This window comes from Juglans regia, chromosome 16, assembly GCF_001411555.2.
Source record: "Juglans regia cultivar Chandler chromosome 16, Walnut 2.0, whole genome shotgun sequence".
Lineage (NCBI taxonomy): Eukaryota > Viridiplantae > Streptophyta > Magnoliopsida > Fagales > Juglandaceae > Juglans > Juglans regia.
Genome location: NC_049916.1, coordinates 27,888,903 through 27,907,222, shown reverse-complemented (window position 1 = coordinate 27,907,222; position 18,320 = coordinate 27,888,903). Strand labels below are relative to the sequence as shown.

Sequence of the window (18,320 nt, the reverse complement as noted above, 5' to 3'; positions counted from 1 at the left end):
GTAGTTCCCAGCTTATCGGTCCCATATATTCATTTAATTTTTTAAGATGCGCAATATTTTTCTCATAAGGTAGATATTATAGAAATTAATCCCACCGAAAAGAACGCTTTTTTTCTAATGTATAGTTTTATTTCCAAAACTAAATTTTCTCGATCGTTTCCTGGCTGCCTGATAATTTTCCTTGTTCAATAGATCATCATGCATGTCTTAGTAATTAGCGGGCAACTGGTACTGGTTAGGTATTGGACTAGTACTCATGTATATTCTCTTTGTCACTTTGCTCTCATCTTTTATGTTCCAAGATATCGGGGCTTATATTTCTGCTTTACGTACACCATAGCCTTCGTCGGATTTCCTAAGTTCAGGTCATTGTGATCCGACGTCCGTACGTGGCTTACAACTTAAAAGCATAGTCGTCACTTCAGAATAAAATTGACATACAGTTGAAGTACTGTTGAAACTGGAGGAAAGTTTGGAGAGTCCGAAAAATTAATTAAGTACGGGAATAAAAAATGAAAAACGTGAATCACCCCCGGCCATGCGCCGCAGATGGTACTACAGCCTACAGATCGAAAGGAAGCATGCAGACTGACCTAATTTTATTTTCTTTTTGTTATGCGGCCAGTGAGCGTGGATATTGGATGGATAGAGTATATATCTTGGTTTCATCGAATTTATTTCTAGAATTTCATAAAAAGTATATATTTTTTATAAATTAAAATCACCCTAATCATAATCTTATGATTAATTATTAGATTAGTCAAAATAATAATATAATAATTTTTTTAATAATAATATTTTTAATTTATTTTTTTCATATTTTACAATTCATATTTTATAATTGTTATTGAGTGTGAACAGTTAGTCTTTAAATTTGAAGATGATGAACTTAAATGTACTGTAACTCAAAGTTGAAGATTTTAGTGTATGTTGAATCTAATGCAGTGATTTTAAACATAAATTTATTAAATTTTAAAGATGACACTCATTTGACGAGACCGATATTGCCAATGCTCTTAGGGTATGTACATTAATTATAAACATACTCTCGACTTAAACCGGCTGTATTCGTATCATGAGGTTAATTAAGCTAGCTAGTCTTGAATATCCTAGTTTATGATCATTAAGCATGCGTTCAGAATTCAATGATAAAAATAATTAGAGGATCGATCTCGTGATAATTAAATTAAATACACACATATTATATATATATAAACACCTATAGATGCGCATGCAAATTGCAATGCATGAGGCACGCGTCCTGTGTATAAAACGTGTTGCATCGTACGTATAATGAGAGATAGTTATAACTAATCATATATATGTTCTGGAAGCACTCTCAAGTCTTAACCAACATTGTCTAATAATATATCATGTGTGTGTTTGTAGGGATCGAAGGGAGAGATTCATTAATAATTACGTAAATTAACAAAGTTACGTGGGGTTAACATACGTTAATTTAAAGTTGATCAGTAAGACGATAATATATAGTTCAATCGAGTTGATGGTGCACCCTCAACACGTATCTATCCATCTATCCATATATCTATCTACCTAGCTATAAGCTAGTTGATCACAATCCCATTTGATGTTGCGAACTCTAACCAAACTTTCAAGTTTCAATAATATTATTTAGCTACCTAACAGTCATACTTATTTCCACCAATTCAAAAATTTGTGCATTTCTTCACCGTATATATTTGTAGTCCTCATGATCTCCACCATCCAATCCCACACAATTAACTAGCCAGTACTACCTTGTTCAGAACACCCTTAATCTTCTTAAACAACTCTCTTTCTTTACCTTTCTGCCTTGGCTTGATTAACTAAGTGCTCGAGGAACGATGGGATCCGAAGCTCTAGTCCACGTTCTTCTGGTATCTTTCCCAGGCCAAGGCCATGTTAACCCTCTACTCAGGCTTGGCAAACGCCTTGCTTCAAAGGGTTTGCTTGTGACCTTCTCCACCCCCGAAAGCATTGGCAAGCAGATGCGAAAAGCCAGCAACATCACTGACGAGCCTGCACCGGTTGGTGAGGGATTCATCCGCTTCGAATTCTTCGAAGATGGCTGGGACGAGGACGAGCCAAGACGCCAAGACTTGGACCTGTACTTGCCCCAACTCGAGCTCGTTGGCAAAGAGATCTTCCCTCAGATGATAAAGAGAAACGCAGAACAGGGACGCCCCATTTCGTGCCTAATCAACAACCCATTTATTCCTTGGGTTTCGGACGTGGCTGATAGTCTTGGCCTCCCTTCAGCCATGCTATGGGTCCAATCTTGTGCGTGCTTCTCCGCGTACTACCACTATTGCCACGGGTTAGTCCCTTTCCCCTCAGAAGCTGAGCCCTTTATTGATGTTCAATTGCCAAGTATGCCACTTCTGAAGTATGACGAAGTTCCTAGCTTCTTGTACCCAACCACTCCGTACCCATTCTTGAGGAGGGCCATTCTGGGCCAGTACAGGAACTTGGACAAACCCTTCTGCGTACTGATGGACACGTTCCAGGAACTGGAGCAAGATGTCATCGAGTACGCGTCCAAGTTCTGCCCAATCAAAACGGTCGGGCCTCTCTTCAAGAACCCCACAGCTCAGAACGCAAACGTCCGCGGTGATTTCATGAAGGCCGATGACTGCATAGAGTGGCTGGACTCAAAGCCACCCCAATCCGTGGTGTATATCTCCTTCGGCAGCGTAGTCTACTTGACTCAAGCCCAGGTTGACGAGATTGCTCACGGCATCTTGAATTCTGGGGTCTCGTTCTTGTGGGTGATGAAGCCACCTCATAAAGACTCCGGGTACGAACTGCTGGTTCTTCCAGATGGATTCTTGGAGAAAGCTGGGGACAATGGCAGGGTGGTCCAATGGAGCCCACAAGAGCAAGTGTTGGCCCACCCTTCGGTTGCATGCTTTGTGACCCACTGTGGGTGGAACTCAACCATGGAGTCGCTCACCTCAGGCATGCCGGTGGTGGCGTTCCCGCAATGGGGAGACCAGGTTACGGACGCAGTTTACTTGGTGGATGTGTTCAAGACCGGCGTGAGAATGTGCCGCGGCGAAGCTGAAAACAAGGTGATCACTAGAGAAGAGGTGGAAAGGTGCTTACTGGAGGCGACGGTGGGGGCCAAGGCGGCGGAGATGATGCAGAACGCGTTGCAGTGGAAGGCCAAGGCGGAGGCCGCGGTGGTGGAGGGTGGATCGTCTGACCGGAATATCCAAGCCTTTGTGGACGAGGTGAGGAAGAGAAGCATAGCAATCACCAGCAAAACAACGGCCAATGGGGTTGAAGACTTAGCCAATAAGTCAGCAGCCACCAATGGACTTGCAGATCTGGTTGAGTCAAAGGCAAATGGCAGCCTGAACCTGGTTGCATCCTAATAAGAGTCTTCTCAGATTAAGGAATTTGGTGGAAATTAAGGTGGATCTGATTTAAGTGTGGAATAAAATAACTGGGATCTTACCTTTAGATCTGGGTATTTGTTTATTTTATCTTCTTTTTCTTTTTCTTTTTTGAATTTTTTTTAATTTATATATAGTTGGCTTTGCTGCATAAACAGGCCGGTCAGTCAGAACTTAGGTCTGGGCACTATTCTTCTTTTAGTCGTCGTTGACTTTTTAATTTTTCTATATTATATATGTAACCTCTGCTCGAGTTTTGTTCTTCTAAATCCTAATAATTATGTTGTGTCAGAAACGAATTTGCTTTTGTATATCTTGGCCTTTTATTTGGGTTTGAAATTGCTTTTATGGTTGCATTATTATGACTCCATATTTTTTTCGGACGCGGGTAATTGTCACAAGATTTTAGTTATATATAAATTTATCATCCTCTACACTACCTACTTATTTTTATCTTTTTAGTAATATATAAATTAAATATATTTTTAAATTAAATTATCTATTTATTAGTGAAAATAATAATAAAATATTATTAATTTAATACTCATTATTATTATTTTATCTAATTCATTTTTGCTATACTTTACATCATCTCTACCAATCATATATTAATTAATAATTAAATTATTATTTAAATAATCATATTTTCAATTGCCATTTAAAACATCTTTACGCACATGAATGGTTATCAAGCACATTGATTTGCATAAAAATCCTCAACTAACAATAACCCATTAATGAGGCGTTTGAGCCTTTTAGTGTTGAAGAGCAATGGAGCTGCTGAGTTAGAAAGACAAGAACACAGTCACTCTCAGCCACATCAGCACTGGATGGCAAGTCAGCAGATAAGAGAAAAAGGACGAACAAAGGAGAATGAGAGAAGAAAATTCAGAAGCATGACGTTTTGTTTTATATGCATAGCTCTATCCTTTTGTCTGTCATCTGCTCCTTTTTCATTTCTATAAAAACAAAGTTGGTTAGTAGTGCACAGAACAGTGCTCTTTTGTATGCTAGTGATATTCATGTAATTTTATAAATAGCCACACTCTGTACAGACAAAAACATACAAGGAAATATAGAAATACAATCTTCTCCAAACCTCCACCATTGTTTTGCTCTTGGTGATTTACATACACTATTTTTACATTTCTTACATTTAGCACCTGGATCGGGCCTGAGTTTAGTAGTGTTTGCTATGATCTGTTGTGGAACAATCATGTTTACATTTTATTGGTGATGATACCATCCACCAAGCACAAATCCATCAACATTGCAACCCAAAAGTTCAAAATCAATCTTCTCAGGAGTAGGCTCATTCCTACCAAGTTTTCTCGCAATAGGGTATTATTGTCTACCATCCTCTGATAGTCGTTGTTGTTTGGGAGGATTGTCCCACAATATGAAGTGGAGATCATGGTTTACAGTAGTCTTCAGGAGCTCCAGGGCATTGATGAAAGAAAGTTGGCATAATAGCAGGGGAGAGGAGGGGCGCGGTGCGAAAATATTTGGGTGTAGATTGCGTTTGAATTTCAATATGCAAGAGCCTTGATCTGACATGTAGATAAAAGAAAGAGAAAAATAAATTCCACGTGGTGTTGGATAGTAGACAAGTTGCAGTGGGTCGCAAGGTATCATTACCATTTTCTAAGATTCAAAGCATTTATGCTGCTTTGATTGCGAAAGTAGAATGTCAATTAACTATTCAATGCATCGCTTGACAGAAAAGATGACAATACCATTTATGATAAGAGAAGAGTTAGATTCAGAAAAAAATTTTATAACAAATTTTTTATAAATTAATGTAATTTTATTTAATTTTATAAATTTATTTTATAATAAAAATAATTTAATAATTTAATAAATCACATTAAATTATTTTAATTTATAAAATTATTCTTATATATTATTTTTGTGACTAGAATATTTCTTTTATGACAATACTATTCAATGCATCGCTTGATGACAGAAAAGGAGTACACTTTTCGAACGTTAAACTCTTTGAGTGATAGGAAGAATGAGACGTGAAGCTGTGGAGATATCATCCCATTACAAAACACGTTTGTTTTCGGAGTGTTATATCATTTTATTATTATAATTTTTTTAAAATTTTATATTATATATAATAAATAACTTAATTTTTTTTATTTTAATTTATTATTTTAAATTTTAAAATAATGATAATATTAAAAAATAATATTTTATTTAATTTTTAATTTTTATTTAAATCTATTTCACCTAATCTCATTATTCAAATCAGCCAATAATGAGATCATTCTTCTAACTACCAAGAGGCAATTTATAAAGAGAAATATATTGTACAAGTTATAAAAATAGACAAATTTTATATAAATTTAAAAAGTGTAAAACAATTATTCTTTATTAATAAAAACTCGCAGCTTTCAGCCACACTCGCCTTATCTACGTTTCAGCCACACTCGTAAGTTTCTACTAAACACGAGCTTGGTTTTATCTTCTCATGCACAAACCACCAAGAAATACAAGAGAGCTGCTACACAGCATCCACTGTAGTGGGTGCACACAATGCACTCACTACATGGATGCTTATAGTCTATGTATTTCTTTTTTTTTTTTCACCAGACGGATTCTCCCGTCTCTCTCATCCCTCCCATCGTCTCTCTCATTGTTTCTCTCTCTCATCTCGACGCTCTCTCTCTCATCAGATCTCTCTCATCCTCTCTCTCATCAGAACGACTCTCTCTCTCATCTTGGGCTCTCTCTCTCCTCGACTCTCTCTCTCATCGTTTCTCTCTCTCATCTCGAGCTCTCTCTCTCTCCTCGACTCTCTCTCTCATCTCCGCTCTCTCTCATCTCGATCTCTCTCATCGTCACTCTCTCTCTCTCATCTCTGCTCTCTCTCTCATCTCTCTTGTCTCGCTCTCTCTCTCATCTCTCGCTCGTTCTCTCTCTCATCTCCGCTCTCTCTCTCGTCTCTCATTTCCACTCTCACTCTCACTCTCTCTCTTGTTCTCTCTATCATCTCTGCTCTCTCTCTCTCCTCTCTACTCTCTCTCTCTCGTTTTCCCTCTCAAACATGTGATGTATATTTTGACACCTAATGTGTGCAAAATTGGCTTCAATAAACAGTGACTTCTGTATATAATATTTCGAAATACAATGGGATCAGAGGCTCCCACTCATGTACTCCTTGTGTCCTTCCCATCCCATGGCCACATTAACCCTTTGCTCAAAATGGGCAAGAGACTTGCTGCCGATGGTCTCCTTGTCACCTTCACCACCACCGAAAAGTTTGGCAAAGACATGAGGAAAGCCAATAGCAATATCACTGACCAAGCCACGGCGGTGGGAGATGGTTTTATAAGGTTTGAGTTTTTCGAAGATGGTTGGGAAGAGGACGAGCCTAGACGGAATGACCTGACTGACTTCTTGCCTCAGCTCGAGCTTGCTGGAAAGGACGCACTTCACCAAATAATCAAGAAACATGCCGATGAGGATCGTCCCGTTTCATGTCTTATAAACAATTCTTTTGTCCCATGGCATTCCTAATGCCGTCCTTTGGGTTCAGTCCTGTGCAGTCTTTTCTGTTTATTATTTCCATAACCTATTGCCTTTCCCTTCTCAAACCGAGCCCAAGATTGATGTTCAATTGCCCTGCTTGCCTCTCTTAAAATACGACGAAGTTCCCGACTTCTTGCCCCCTTCTAGTCCCTTTCAAATGTTAGGGAAGCTCATCCTAGGCCAGTCCAAGAACTTATCGATACCATTCTGCGTACTGATGGACACTTTCCGGGAGCTCGAGCACGAGATTGTTGACTACATGTCCAATTTCTGCATGGTCAAGCCAGTCGGCCCCTTGTTCTTCAATCCCAAAGCACCAAAAACAAGTATCCGTGGTGACTTATTGAAAGCCGATGATTGCATCGAGTGGCTCAACACAAAGCCCCCCGCATCCGTCGCATACATCTCCTTTGGCAGTATTGCCTACATCGAACAAGAACAAGTGAATGAGCTTGCTTACGGGCTCTTAAATTCTGAGATCTCGTTTTTGGGGGTAATGAAACCACCTCCCAAAGAACATTCCATTCTCAAGCCCCATGTTCTGCCAGACGGTTTCATGGAAAAAGTTGGGAATAGAGGAAAGGTAATACAATGGAGTCCACAAGAAGAGGTGTTAACTCACCCTTCGGTTGCTTGTTTCCTAACCCACTGTGGGTGGAACTCCTCCATGGAAGCCCTCACCTTGGGCGTGCCAGTAGTGGCATTTCCACTGTGGGGTGATCAGGTTACTAATGCAAAATTCTTGGGCGATGTATTTGGAGAAGGGATGAGATTATCCCGTGGCCTGGCTGAAAACAGAGTGATCTTGAGAGATGAGATCGAGAAGTGCTTGTTGGAGGCAATGATGGGACCCAAGGCAGAGGAAATGAAGCGTAATGCCATGGAATGGAAGAGGGCTGCAAATGAGGCGGTGGCAGAAGGTGGCTCCTCCGACCAGAATATTATAGCATTTGTGGATGAGATTAAGAAGAGACATGCTGCTATCACCCATTAATAACAAGGCTTAGGTCTTGTTTGGCTCTTGGATGTATTAACTGGAGATAAGGTTAAGGGTTTTTGAACGTAAAATGGCTAGCGCTACTGTATTGTTTGAGATCATTTAATTATGCTTGTCATGGTTAAATAAAAGCAAGCTAAAACATGTTATAAAATGAGTGTACTTTTTATAAAAATACTCATTATTTAAAAAAAAACTAGTAAAGTAAAAGTTATTTGCATTTATCATTTTTCATTGGAAATAGGTTTGGTCTTGTTGAGTAGTTCCTATATACTATCTTTTTCATCTTTTTTTAATCTATGTCTTATTCCTAGCTATTTCACCCACATTTGCTTCGTTATTTCGAGCGTATAAAGTTAAACAATCCATGGTAGTGTTATATCCTCCGCTTCTTTAATCCGTAAGTCTTCGGGAGGTTTTAATGGCAACTTAAGTGCTATTGCACCTCACATCAATTTCATTTTCCGCATAATTATTTAAAGATTGTACAGCTACAAACAAGATTTAACTTTAACCATATCATTCCTACTTTGCGATCTATAAACTGCTAAGACGAGAGAACTACTGCACGAAAGGGATGAACAGAACCTGCTTTTCTCAAAATCGCATTGGGAAATCTGTAGGTTTATGCCCCTGGTAAAGGCCTTCCCAGTTCCCACACCCAAAACCACACGTCTTCTCCCGAAAGGCCGAAAGGAATCGAAAACAACAAAACAAAACTTCTTTTTTCAGCTACTAATTCCTTCCTAACCATGTGCCAGCTTTGATTCTTCTAGCTAGCTATCTCCTTAATGCCTTTTTTCTTTTTCTTTTCTTTTTAGAATTTTTTTTTCCATCAATCAATTATTCACCGTTCAACACCTCACATTTTATGAAAAACATCCCACACTTAAATGAAAAATACCCGCAAAAAACTAAGCTATAAGCGTGAGGTGTTGGATTCCTATTCCTTTCTTCACCATTTCTGTCCTTGTTCAGAACCGTTGTGAGTGAAATTTGGCCACCATATTGCCAAGAAAAGAAAAAGATATGGGCCGCCATTTACAAAAAAGCAGAGTTTGACACGAGTATTCTCACTGCTTTGTCGACAACGTAACTTTGTTCCCCATGGCAGCAGGCGACCAAAAATCAGCACCGTTGCTGTTCGCCACGTGTGCGGTGCATTCCACTGGAACAAGGCACAGCCCTCTGCTCCTCAAGTCCTTTCTTGCTTCTTCTCCGTTTTCTCCGTCATCCTATCGTCACCACAGAATATGACAGTAAAAACTAACGGAAAATGCTATAAAAGACAAAACAAGTGCCTTCTGGTCTGAGAAATCTCACATTGTTCACGATTCCAGAAATGTAATGTGCGTAATTAAAAACCCGATAAATGCAAATTGGTAGAAAATAAAAGGATGTTGTGACTTTATTCCAACGATGAAAGAGGCGAAAAGAAAAAATTAAAAATTTGAGAAGGATGCGCTTTGCTACGTACAGGTAGAGGTCGGAGTTCCGGTGAAGAGCGCAGTCGCTGAAGGTAAGGGGAGCACAGAACCTGAACCTGGTCGTGCAGAAACCTGATATATCCCATCGCTTCGTGCAGCACTGAGGCCGTATCTGTCTGCACCATTTCAATTTCAGAGTTTCAATTTCCAAAGGTCTCCGCAAGCCATTCTCATATATCGTACTTCAGCTTTGCATAGATTTCAACCAAAAAGAAAAAGGAAAGACTTGCATGGACTTGAAATGCAAATCTATTTTTCTAGATAATGTATTTGAATTTGACATTCTACCTTGCCGAAGGGAGAAACAAGCTGCTGCAATGCTGCGACTCTTTCTCCTAGCTTCTCTTTCCTCTGTGATTTCAAAAGAGCCGATAAGCAAAACAACACCATTACTCGCGAAATAATATATCCGAAGAATAGCCTTGTTTATCACATTTGCTCAACAAAATACTGCAAAAAAATAAAAAAAAAAGAAGCTTGGGTGTGCGACAGAGGGAGTCCGAAAGGAAGAGGACAAATTTTATCATCCATCTTGATTTGCCTAACCTTTGCATGGCCGACCGGCGTGGGATTCTCCATTTTCTTCTTTTTAGATGTTCTCTGACCTGTCGCCACAGCTGGGGTGATGGTGTTGGTGCATTGCACGGATTCCTGGCCCGACCCAATTCGCTTTTTCTACAGAATTACAAAGGAAAATGAAAATTGAAAATAAACCCATTCAAGAAGATCTTCTTTTTGTCTGTCAAACGAAACCAAAATAGTAACTTTGGGAAATTTGCATTCTCACTACAAAAGATTTTGACAAAGTGTTTATACTGCCGTTGTTGCTGGAAGAAGCTAAGGAGGAGTCACTGCACGTGACCCCTGATTTCTTGGGAGTCCTTGTAGTCTCAGGATATACTAGCTCCGCTTCTTGTTGATCGCAGTTCCCGAAGCAGAGCATTTTGGGAGGCTTTCCAGAGGAAAAAACAGAGTAATTTAAGGACCGGTCCACATCAAGACCTACAGCAACATCGCCATCATCATCTGCCAACAGTAACTGTGAGAAACTAATTTCCCCTGTGAGATGGTCCCCCCCAAATCCCTCATTCCCCGCCATCGAAACCCTCTAATCTTCCGCCAAACCAATTAAGCAAAAGCCCAAGATTTAAGCCTTTTTTGTGTGTTTAATGTTCAGCGAGACAGAGAAAGAGACCACAAAGAAAGAAACAAAAACAGAGAGAGAGGAAACTTTGTGTTTGGTTTCAAGCTTAAAACAGCGGAAGCTTCTTATTAGAGATGCAAATATATAGGTCTCTGACTTCGTTGAGTTTGCTTGTGGCGGAGTCGTGCCTCGTGGTGAGAGCCGTTATAATGTGAACTAGAGGGCTCGCTTAACCCTGGCTGTGGCTGGTGATGAGCATTCTTTTTCCAGGGCTGGCTGGCGTTGGTTTTCGGCGTCTTCGGTCAAATCAACGCAGCCCGAGAAAACCGTGGTTTCGCCTTCCAATGCATTTTTGCCCAAACCCGGTCGATTTGTTTCGGCTTTGGCACCCCCAGAAACGGATAGATCAATGCTCAGACTCGCCACCGACGCACTGTTCCTCGGTACTGAGTGGCACTTCAACGAGGACTGCACGAGTACATACTACATGAGACTCTTGAATGCAAAGGAGTCTTGCGCCCAGCCGGGATTCCAAAATCATTTCAATTCATCTTAATTTATCATTAAAATTTTTTTAAATTTCAATACAAAATATAATAAATAATTTATTTTTTTTAATTTTAAAATAATAATAATATTAAAAAATAATATTCTAATAATATTTTATCATCTCAACTCAATTTAACTCAACTCATTTCAATATCCAAACACAATCCAAGTAGGAAGCGCGTGGGACGTAGCTGAGGTGACCGAGAAATAAGAGACAAACTGAGCATTTGGGTTGGGTCCCATTCCAGAAGGATCATCGCAATGCGAGAGCTGTCGGAATCAGGGCCTCTTGGGCAGCGATCACGTAGTACAAACGTCCAATTTCAATATGAAACTTCACCAACTTTTATAGTATAATAATAAGAAGCTCTGCCTGGAATACTATGCTTGGCAACTTGTGTGACCGATTCCGAGTGAAATAATAATAATAAAAACAAAGGGTACAAATTGTTGATATTGCCATCCATCCGTCCTAAATATAAGACCGACCGTACGTGACATCTATGACCTAATTCTCCAGGAATAAACTTCCCCCATTTATCGATGAAAAAATAAATTTAAGATTATTCACTTTAAACTCTTGAATATTTCCATCACAAGCTAAGCAACCTACTAATAGATCCCACGATGTTTAGATGATCATGATGAAGGACGGACTCTATTTGATGGTGAAATCGAAATGACGAGCCTAGCAGACTTGCAAGCAGGAGGAAGAATGGCACGTGGAACCTTCTTTAATCGATGAGACACGTGGGGAAAATGTACGAGAGAGTGAGACAGTAAGGATGAGGAGGCACAACAGTCAAGGCTGTTCCAGACATTTGCTTCGTCGCAAGCTGCGTCTTCCGACACCTCGTTGGTCTTTGGCTCCGTTATTGTCAATGTCTCCCCCTTTGCGGACTTCAATGCCTGAGATAAAACAAAAGGGCGATTCCCCAAATTATTACCAGGCTGGGTGACGGAACTCGACCAAGCTTGTGATTCTTTCCTTCGGTAAATTAGAGAGTTGACGGGTAATAGCAGCTTATGCCTACAAGGTCAGGGCATTTGAAACAGAGTAATAGAAAATGAGAGTCCACACATTTCTCTGTCTTGGTCTCTGGGTTTCTGAAAAGTCCATTTATTTTCCTTTCTATTCTACATTAATGTCGGCATTATTTTGAACTGTATCTTGAAAAATGTTTCCCACGTTCATACGTGCAATAGGATATAAATGCATCCGGTCTACGAAAAAAATTGGTAAGAACAGATTTGGCCCAAATTGCCAAACAAAGTTCCAATGTTTAAAATTAAGAAAGTTGCTCCCCAAATGACAAGATTTTGCCGATCTATTAATGCTGGTCAATGGCTTAACAAAAATAACATATAACTGTTTAGGCAGTACATCGCAAGAGGAAAGTTCGAAAGAATTGATCTACCATAATATGGCTATTGCCTCCGATCTCAATATCAATTTACAACAGCAATAAAAAAGACACATCTTGTGGATGATCATAGCCAACATTAGTATAAGACAGTTGAACATGACCAAAGCAGATTCAAAGCCCATATTGTAGCATTAGATTATTAGACATATCAACCAGAGCTATAACAGTTCAATAGCGGATACAGCACTCCAACACCATTGTTTAAGTGATCACAAGTATTTCTAACCCACGTTCAAAAGAACATTATGCAATAGAAATGGTACCCTTTGTCAGAAAACATGAGAACATCAGTTTGAAAATCCAAAAATAGTACTGGGCAGCTGCTCTTTGAGAAATAGAAGCAAGCATTTGGCAGACATATTCGTATCGACTATGCAAAACAGATATCCTTCAGCTTATCAGCGGCCGATTGATCCACCGAATACTGCATTAACAACAAAGCCGAAATGGCTCAGCAAAAGTAAAAACACAATACAAATGAAAAAAAAAAAAAGAGCAACTGTTTTTTCTGTGGGGGGGGAGTGATTGTAAGCGCGGTGGAAGAGTTCTTCGAGGGCTTTGGGATCGTTGGCATCGACATCTCTGTAGTTAACGAAGTTTTCGCGCGCATACTTGGCGTAGTAAGGCCTTGTGTCCTTCGGTAACTGCCTCACTAGCCTCAGGACCCCGCCATAGACTCTCAGCGCCTTCTCCATATCAATTTCTGTTCAACAGCCAACCAGAACCTCCTCAAATAGAATGGGCTTCGCTTTTCTTTCGGGCGTGCTCGAAATTTGGGAAAGAAAAGGGTTTGAAAGTTGGATCCTTGGACAATGGACTCCGTATCATTTTAGCTGGTCCAGCCGTTCCCTGACTAGGCCGCTAATGGTGTTGCACTCCGGCCTAAATATTCGGTTACCAATGTGTTCGAAGCTTTCTAAAACCAGCCTAGTTCTGTGGTCCAATTGTTTCTTTCCATCTGGCTATTAAGGCCCAACGTGAGTTTCATTTGAAAACCCTTTTTTTTTTCGTTTTTTAATTTCTTCATTATTTATGTAGATAGTTCAAAATAGTAAAATGTATAATTTCGCACTTTTTTAAACAAAAGAAATTTGAATTGTAGAGTATAAAATAAGAGAGATATAGATACATAAAATAAGTTCAATATCATTTACAAATTGAATCGATTTGATATAATATATTAGATTGTAAAATTATTTTTATTATAAAATAAATTTAATATATTATATAAAATTATATCAATTTAAAATTTTATGTTTATAAAATATTTTTATGACTGTAAGACTTATTTTTAACAAATAATTGATGAGATCTTAAATCTATTTTAAATTATTGAATGAAGGGAACATCTGTATATATAAAAGTAAATTTATAAATAAAAGAAATAAAATTTATTAATAAAAAAAATTTATTTATCATCCTTACATCACATTTAATTTTTTTATTTATTTTTTATTAAATATATAGTGTATAAATGATAGAATAAAAAAAATTAATTAATTGAAGAAAAAAAAATTAAAAAAAAATGATATATGAAGATGAAAAGTAACGTAACTCAAAAAATGTAGATAGACGGAACATTTTCCTTTCTATGAATCGATTATAGGGTTGTAACAATGACTTATGAAGCTCCAAGCTGTTTATCCTCCGCATCACTGTATCAACCCATCCACCAATCACAAACGCAAACAACAGTAGATTATTATTCCCTCTAAAAGTATAAACCCTCGAAAAACCCTCACCCTGTGGCCTTGTTTCCGACTCTGTTTGGGAAAAATGGCTTGGCGCTCAGGATCGCTGTCTCGGTCGTTGCTCACGACCGTTAGGTCATCATCCCGCAGTTCATCTCCGCCTCTCCCCCGTCTTCGCCCGCCGCCTCTAACCCCTCCACGCGTCCAGTCCCGCCGCCTCTCCTTCGCTAGTCCTGCTCCCAGGTCCCCTCCTGAAACCCCTTTTGGTTGCGGAAATTGAGAGAAATCATGTAGTTTACTTATTTATATATCCCTGTTGCTTTAGATTTATGGATATCTGATATGTGAGATCTGGAACCTACGTATCTCAGCCATTCTAAGTTCTGTGAAGGGAAACATAAATTTCATGACGTGGGTCATTTGTTTCATTATTTATTTTTTTCATGTACATATAGTTAAAGAAATTACATAGTTTTCATTTCATCATTATAACTTTTTTAAATTTTGATATAAAATATAATAAATAATTCAAATTTTTTAAATTTTAAAATAATAATATTAAAAATAATATTTTATTTAATTCATCTAAAATCATCTGAACTCACAGCAACTTATCTCTTAATCCAAAGGGGGCTTAGTATTTTTCTGCACGGGTTTGTGTAAATAGATAGATGTTGAAAGGAGAATTACAAATGGTCATGAGCATGTATTATCTTTCCTTTAATTTTTCTTCCATATAATTGAAAAAAAAGGACTAAATTATAAATAATTATTTTGTCAGGTCTTTAAAGAAAGAAAATAAGCTCCGAAATATCTTTACTTTCCTTTGTGTTTTTCCGCATCAAAAAAGAAAAGGAAGAAAACAAACCTTTCTTTCCTGTTTCTCTGTCTTCAGCCAAATTACCTAGTGCATTGTTTTCTATGCATGTTCGTTTTTAATTCGTACAAACCTCCTTTTGTTTTGCATCATCCTAGCAAATAAAGCTTATTTAAAAAAGAAAAAAAAAAGTAGAATTTCTACATTATTAGATGTTAAATTATAGTTCTTTTGGGTTTTACTTGTGTAGTTGGTTTCTTGTCTTTTCAATAGGAATTTGGGAGAACTAGGATGTACGCAGTCACTTCTACCGCTTGGCAACGTGTTGGCTACAACCCGCCTCACATCTCACCTTTCTGTCAATGTGCGGGCTTTTTGTGAGCTGTCCCATGGTACCTTCCGACGTACTTGTCAGGATCGCTAGTAGTCTCTTTGTGAGTCTTGCTGTTTCTAGGAGACATGGCCAAAATTGACTAATTCTTTCTGATTCTTTTTGTTATATATCCACTAATTTCCTTGGCGGCATTAAAGGTTTTGGCACATAAAAAATCTAGTTACTCTTGAGCTTGGTTTATACTTTATAGGGTCAGAGCTTGGTAGGAGTTTTTAATATCTTAAGCTTGGTTGACAAAAGGACTTTGGGATTGGGATTGATAGGGAGGAGTGGAAAAGACGGGTTATGCAGAGGACTTTCAAGCATCCAAAAGGCAGTGAGAATGATGCTTCACTGTATGGGTTATCTTTTTAAACCTTTCTATCTGATACATAATTCTGGTAAAATTTCTGATGTTTTATGAGTAAATGGATAATGAAGAACCCTAGAAATTATTGGACTTTGGAGTTTTTATTTGCACTTGATGAGGGTGTAGTTATGGAAAAGATTATGTTAATTGATTTAGCTGTCATGACTCAGCATAACCCTCCAAACACAGTTTTTATTTGTTGATAAAACACTGCATTAAGACTTGAGAGTCATCTGGTGCATATTTTCTATTTCTAGTCTTTTATATGATTTTACATATAGTCAATTCTTGGGGTTTTGGATCTTCTTTGTATGTTAAGTTTGTTGGAAATTCTAATTTTTCTGTGATCTTTTAGTTTTTTTTTTTTTCATTGTGCAAGGTAGCTTTTCAATCGTGTTGCAGTAACACTTTGGAGTACCTAATTTTATATGTTTTTCCTAGCTCTTATGAGACATGGCGCCATGTTATGTAATTTTCATTTTGGTGACCTCTTGGGAAGTCCTTGTGTTGCACCCCTTGTTTACCTATCAAAAAATGTAATTTTTATTTCAGAAACATACTGATATGTGATTGTTGCCTAGAGCATCATTTGTAGTGTTCTGGCATAAAATTCAGGGAAATGGTAACTCTACTGCTGTCTGTGTCTTAGAAATTAGTACCTGTTTAGGGCCATTTCAAACAAGAAACTTGTAGATTTTTTTTTCCTCTCTGTTGTAATCAATATGGCAATCTAAATTCTGTCGACCCAAGATTCTTTTTGAAAAAAGCATGGCGCAGTAGTTTCTGGAGCACATATATTAACTTTTACTGCTGCATTGTTTTGAATAAAAGTGAACTGTTTTCTCATTATGGATGAGAGGCACTTAATACCAGTATGGTTGCCAGGGTTGAGTACTCTTGGATTCATGACATATTTGATCCCCCATTATTCATCTTCTTTTTTTTCTTTTTTTGGCTCTGAGTTGAGAGATAATTAGCAATCCGTGAGTATATATAATTTGAACAGATGCTAGTGGGGAATGCACCATTAAAGAATCCAACTTCACAGAAGTTTGTGACGGAAGTCTTGTTGTCCTGTTCGCAATTGTATCTGTCTTGGAGTTGGTAGCTTTCATGATAGTGAGCGCATGTGATGCTGTATGTCACTCTGTTAAGTCGGCATGGTCCCACTCCATTCACCTATACTTCTCGTTCCTTTACTTTTATATTTTAAGGGGGCGGGAGCTGATTAAGCTCCAACATAGAGAAGTTGGTTCCTGTATCAGAGTCCAATGTGGTTGGTATTATGATGGGAGGCAGCTAGTCCATGTGCTTCACGAGGACTGCCAAAATATGTTTTATTTTGGATCCTAGAGCATTCCCCTCTACAGTTTATCAACATGTGTGCGTATTGCTTGCTGCGATTGTCCGTGACTGGAGGCATTTCCCGGTATTCAAGTGTAATCTTTTAGAGTTTATACTAGAACTAGCTTAATCTAAAAGCCCAATCAAATCTTCTTTTATGCTCGACAGTGAGACAAACCGTAGACGTCGTTCTCGTGCTCCTTGGCTTTCTTCTGGGAGATGATTGAAGTGGGCGAATCTTTGAAGTGGGAGGGGTCATTGCTTGCGGGGAAAAGCATCTTTGCAATATATAGAAATGTCGCATGTTAGTTGTTGACACGATAGGGAAAACCCAGTCAACGTTGGACGGTTGGAATTTTGAGTTTATCCTTCTACAATGAGTGTTTTTGGGGTTGGTGTAATGCCCATATTTGGAGAGAACTGATCCCCATGAAAAAAAGAAAGTACAGATGTCGGGTGGTTCCTGGAAGCCATGATGGCCAATGAACTTGGAAAATATCGTCTCCCACTTGTACGAGACAGGATCCTCAACAAATATTAAGAGAAAATCCCCTTCTCTCAACGTAATAATTGCAATAAAGAATTTGAACAACGATTGCAAGTGACAAAGTGCTCGATACACATTATCCGAATTGTTCTGTGTAAGAAGTAAAAGTAAGTGCGAATTGAACAAGTTGTTTAACACCATTCACCACTTGGAAACCATTATTAACAATGCAAAGCTTTATCTGAGGGATGTACCATTTGCGGATCTTCAGTGGCAGTGGCAATAATGCTGGTCATGAATTGTTCTCTTGATGACTAGAATTCTCGTTTTCTCATGTCCTTTATTACTTCCCCCTAACTAATAGTTCTATTGCATTTAGAAACGCCATATCAGCATATGTTCACCATCTTATATCTCCATAGAGCCCAAGAACGTTGGAAAGTTTAAGCTAGCTCTGGTTTAGAATTCTATACAAACGGTGGTGGTAACGAGAGAATTTGACCAAATTTCGTACCTCCCAAAGCTGAGATTTCATTGGTTGAGAGTAATTTCTTTTGAGGGATGATATAGATTTTGAACTATCCTAATAATTTCTTAAAAATATTTTTAACAAAGTGACTTGTAAAATAGTGTAAATTTCATCATTATTGATGTCTTCTGTGGGTCACTGTGTGTACGTGAGAGATGCCCTTTTATGGG

The 18,320-nt window shown here is 38.4% G+C and overlaps 4 protein-coding genes and 1 pseudogene across 9 annotated transcripts; 3 read left to right on the top strand and 2 right to left on the bottom strand.

Annotated features, from left to right (window-relative positions):
• Positions 1 to 1,715: 1,715 nt before the first annotated feature.
• Positions 1,716 to 3,599, top strand: LOC108997218 (gallate 1-beta-glucosyltransferase). Its single transcript, XM_018973390.2, has one exon. The coding sequence runs from the start codon at positions 1,845 to 1,847 to the stop codon at positions 3,375 to 3,377; it is 1,533 nt and encodes a 510-aa protein (XP_018828935.2). The 5' UTR covers positions 1,716 to 1,844; the 3' UTR covers positions 3,378 to 3,599.
• Positions 3,600 to 6,533: 2,934 nt separating this feature from the next.
• On the top strand, positions 6,534 to 8,058 carry LOC108982468 (annotated as a pseudogene).
• A 314-nt stretch (positions 8,059 to 8,372) lies between these two features.
• LOC108982467 (transcription factor bHLH113) lies at positions 8,373 to 11,011 on the bottom strand. The gene is made up of 5 exons (XM_018953857.2): positions 10,207 to 11,011; positions 9,966 to 10,094; positions 9,708 to 9,770; positions 9,410 to 9,535; positions 8,373 to 9,167 (listed from the first exon to the last, which is right to left on the bottom strand). The coding sequence occupies exons 1-5, from the start codon at positions 10,516 to 10,518 to the stop codon at positions 9,006 to 9,008; spliced, it is 792 nt and encodes a 263-aa protein (XP_018809402.1). The 5' UTR covers positions 10,519 to 11,011; the 3' UTR covers positions 8,373 to 9,005.
• Positions 11,012 to 12,636: 1,625 nt separating this feature from the next.
• On the bottom strand, positions 12,637 to 13,372 carry LOC118344881 (LYR motif-containing protein At3g19508-like). Its single transcript, XM_035686720.1, has 2 exons — positions 13,040 to 13,372; positions 12,637 to 12,963 (listed from the first exon to the last, which is right to left on the bottom strand). The coding sequence occupies exons 1-2, from the start codon at positions 13,232 to 13,234 to the stop codon at positions 12,910 to 12,912; spliced, it is 249 nt and encodes an 82-aa protein (XP_035542613.1). The 5' UTR covers positions 13,235 to 13,372; the 3' UTR covers positions 12,637 to 12,909.
• Positions 13,373 to 14,119: 747 nt separating this feature from the next.
• On the top strand, positions 14,120 to 16,661 carry LOC108982466. Of its 6 annotated transcripts, none has more exons than XM_018953855.2 (3): positions 14,120 to 14,473; positions 15,321 to 15,439; positions 16,174 to 16,661. In XM_018953855.2, exons 1-3 carry the CDS (start codon positions 14,316 to 14,318, stop codon positions 16,260 to 16,262), a joined length of 366 nt encoding a protein of 121 aa, XP_018809400.2. In that variant the 5' UTR covers positions 14,120 to 14,315; the 3' UTR covers positions 16,263 to 16,661. The 6 variants fall into 6 exon arrangements, with proteins under 6 accessions (XP_018809400.2, XP_018809396.2, XP_035542202.1 ...); XM_018953851.2 differs by having other exon boundaries at positions 16,170 to 16,661; XM_035686309.1 differs by having other exon boundaries at positions 15,321 to 15,481; positions 16,174 to 16,223.
• The last annotated feature ends 1,659 nt before the right edge of the window (positions 16,662 to 18,320 follow it).

Coding starts and splice junctions, on each gene's coding strand:
- LOC108982467 (XM_018953857.2), bottom strand. CDS start 10,518: ATGGCGGGGAATGAGGGATTTGGGGGGGACCATCTCACAGGGGAAATT. Junction 9,771..9,965: donor CGCCGGTCGGCCATGCAAAG/GTTAGGCAAATC, acceptor TTGAAATCACAG/AGGAAAGAGAAGCTAGGAGA. Junction 9,168..9,409: donor CGGAACTCCGACCTCTACCT/GTACGTAGCAAA, acceptor TGGTGACGATAG/GATGACGGAGAAAACGGAGA.
- LOC108997218 (XM_018973390.2), top strand. CDS start 1,845: ATGGGATCCGAAGCTCTAGTCCACGTTCTTCTGGTATCTTTCCCAGGC.
- LOC118344881 (XM_035686720.1), bottom strand. CDS start 13,234: ATGGAGAAGGCGCTGAGAGTCTATGGCGGGGTCCTGAGGCTAGTGAGG. Junction 12,964..13,039: donor CCCCCCCCACAGAAAAAACA/GTTGCTCTTTTT, acceptor TTGTTAATGCAG/TATTCGGTGGATCAATCGGC.
- LOC108982466 (XM_035686307.1), top strand. CDS start 14,316: ATGGCTTGGCGCTCAGGATCGCTGTCTCGGTCGTTGCTCACGACCGTT. Junction 14,474..15,320: donor TTCGCTAGTCCTGCTCCCAG/GTCCCCTCCTGA, acceptor TCTTTTCAATAG/GAATTTGGGAGAACTAGGAT. Junction 15,440..15,704: donor TTTTTGTGAGCTGTCCCATG/GTACCTTCCGAC, acceptor TGGGATTGATAG/GGAGGAGTGGAAAAGACGGG.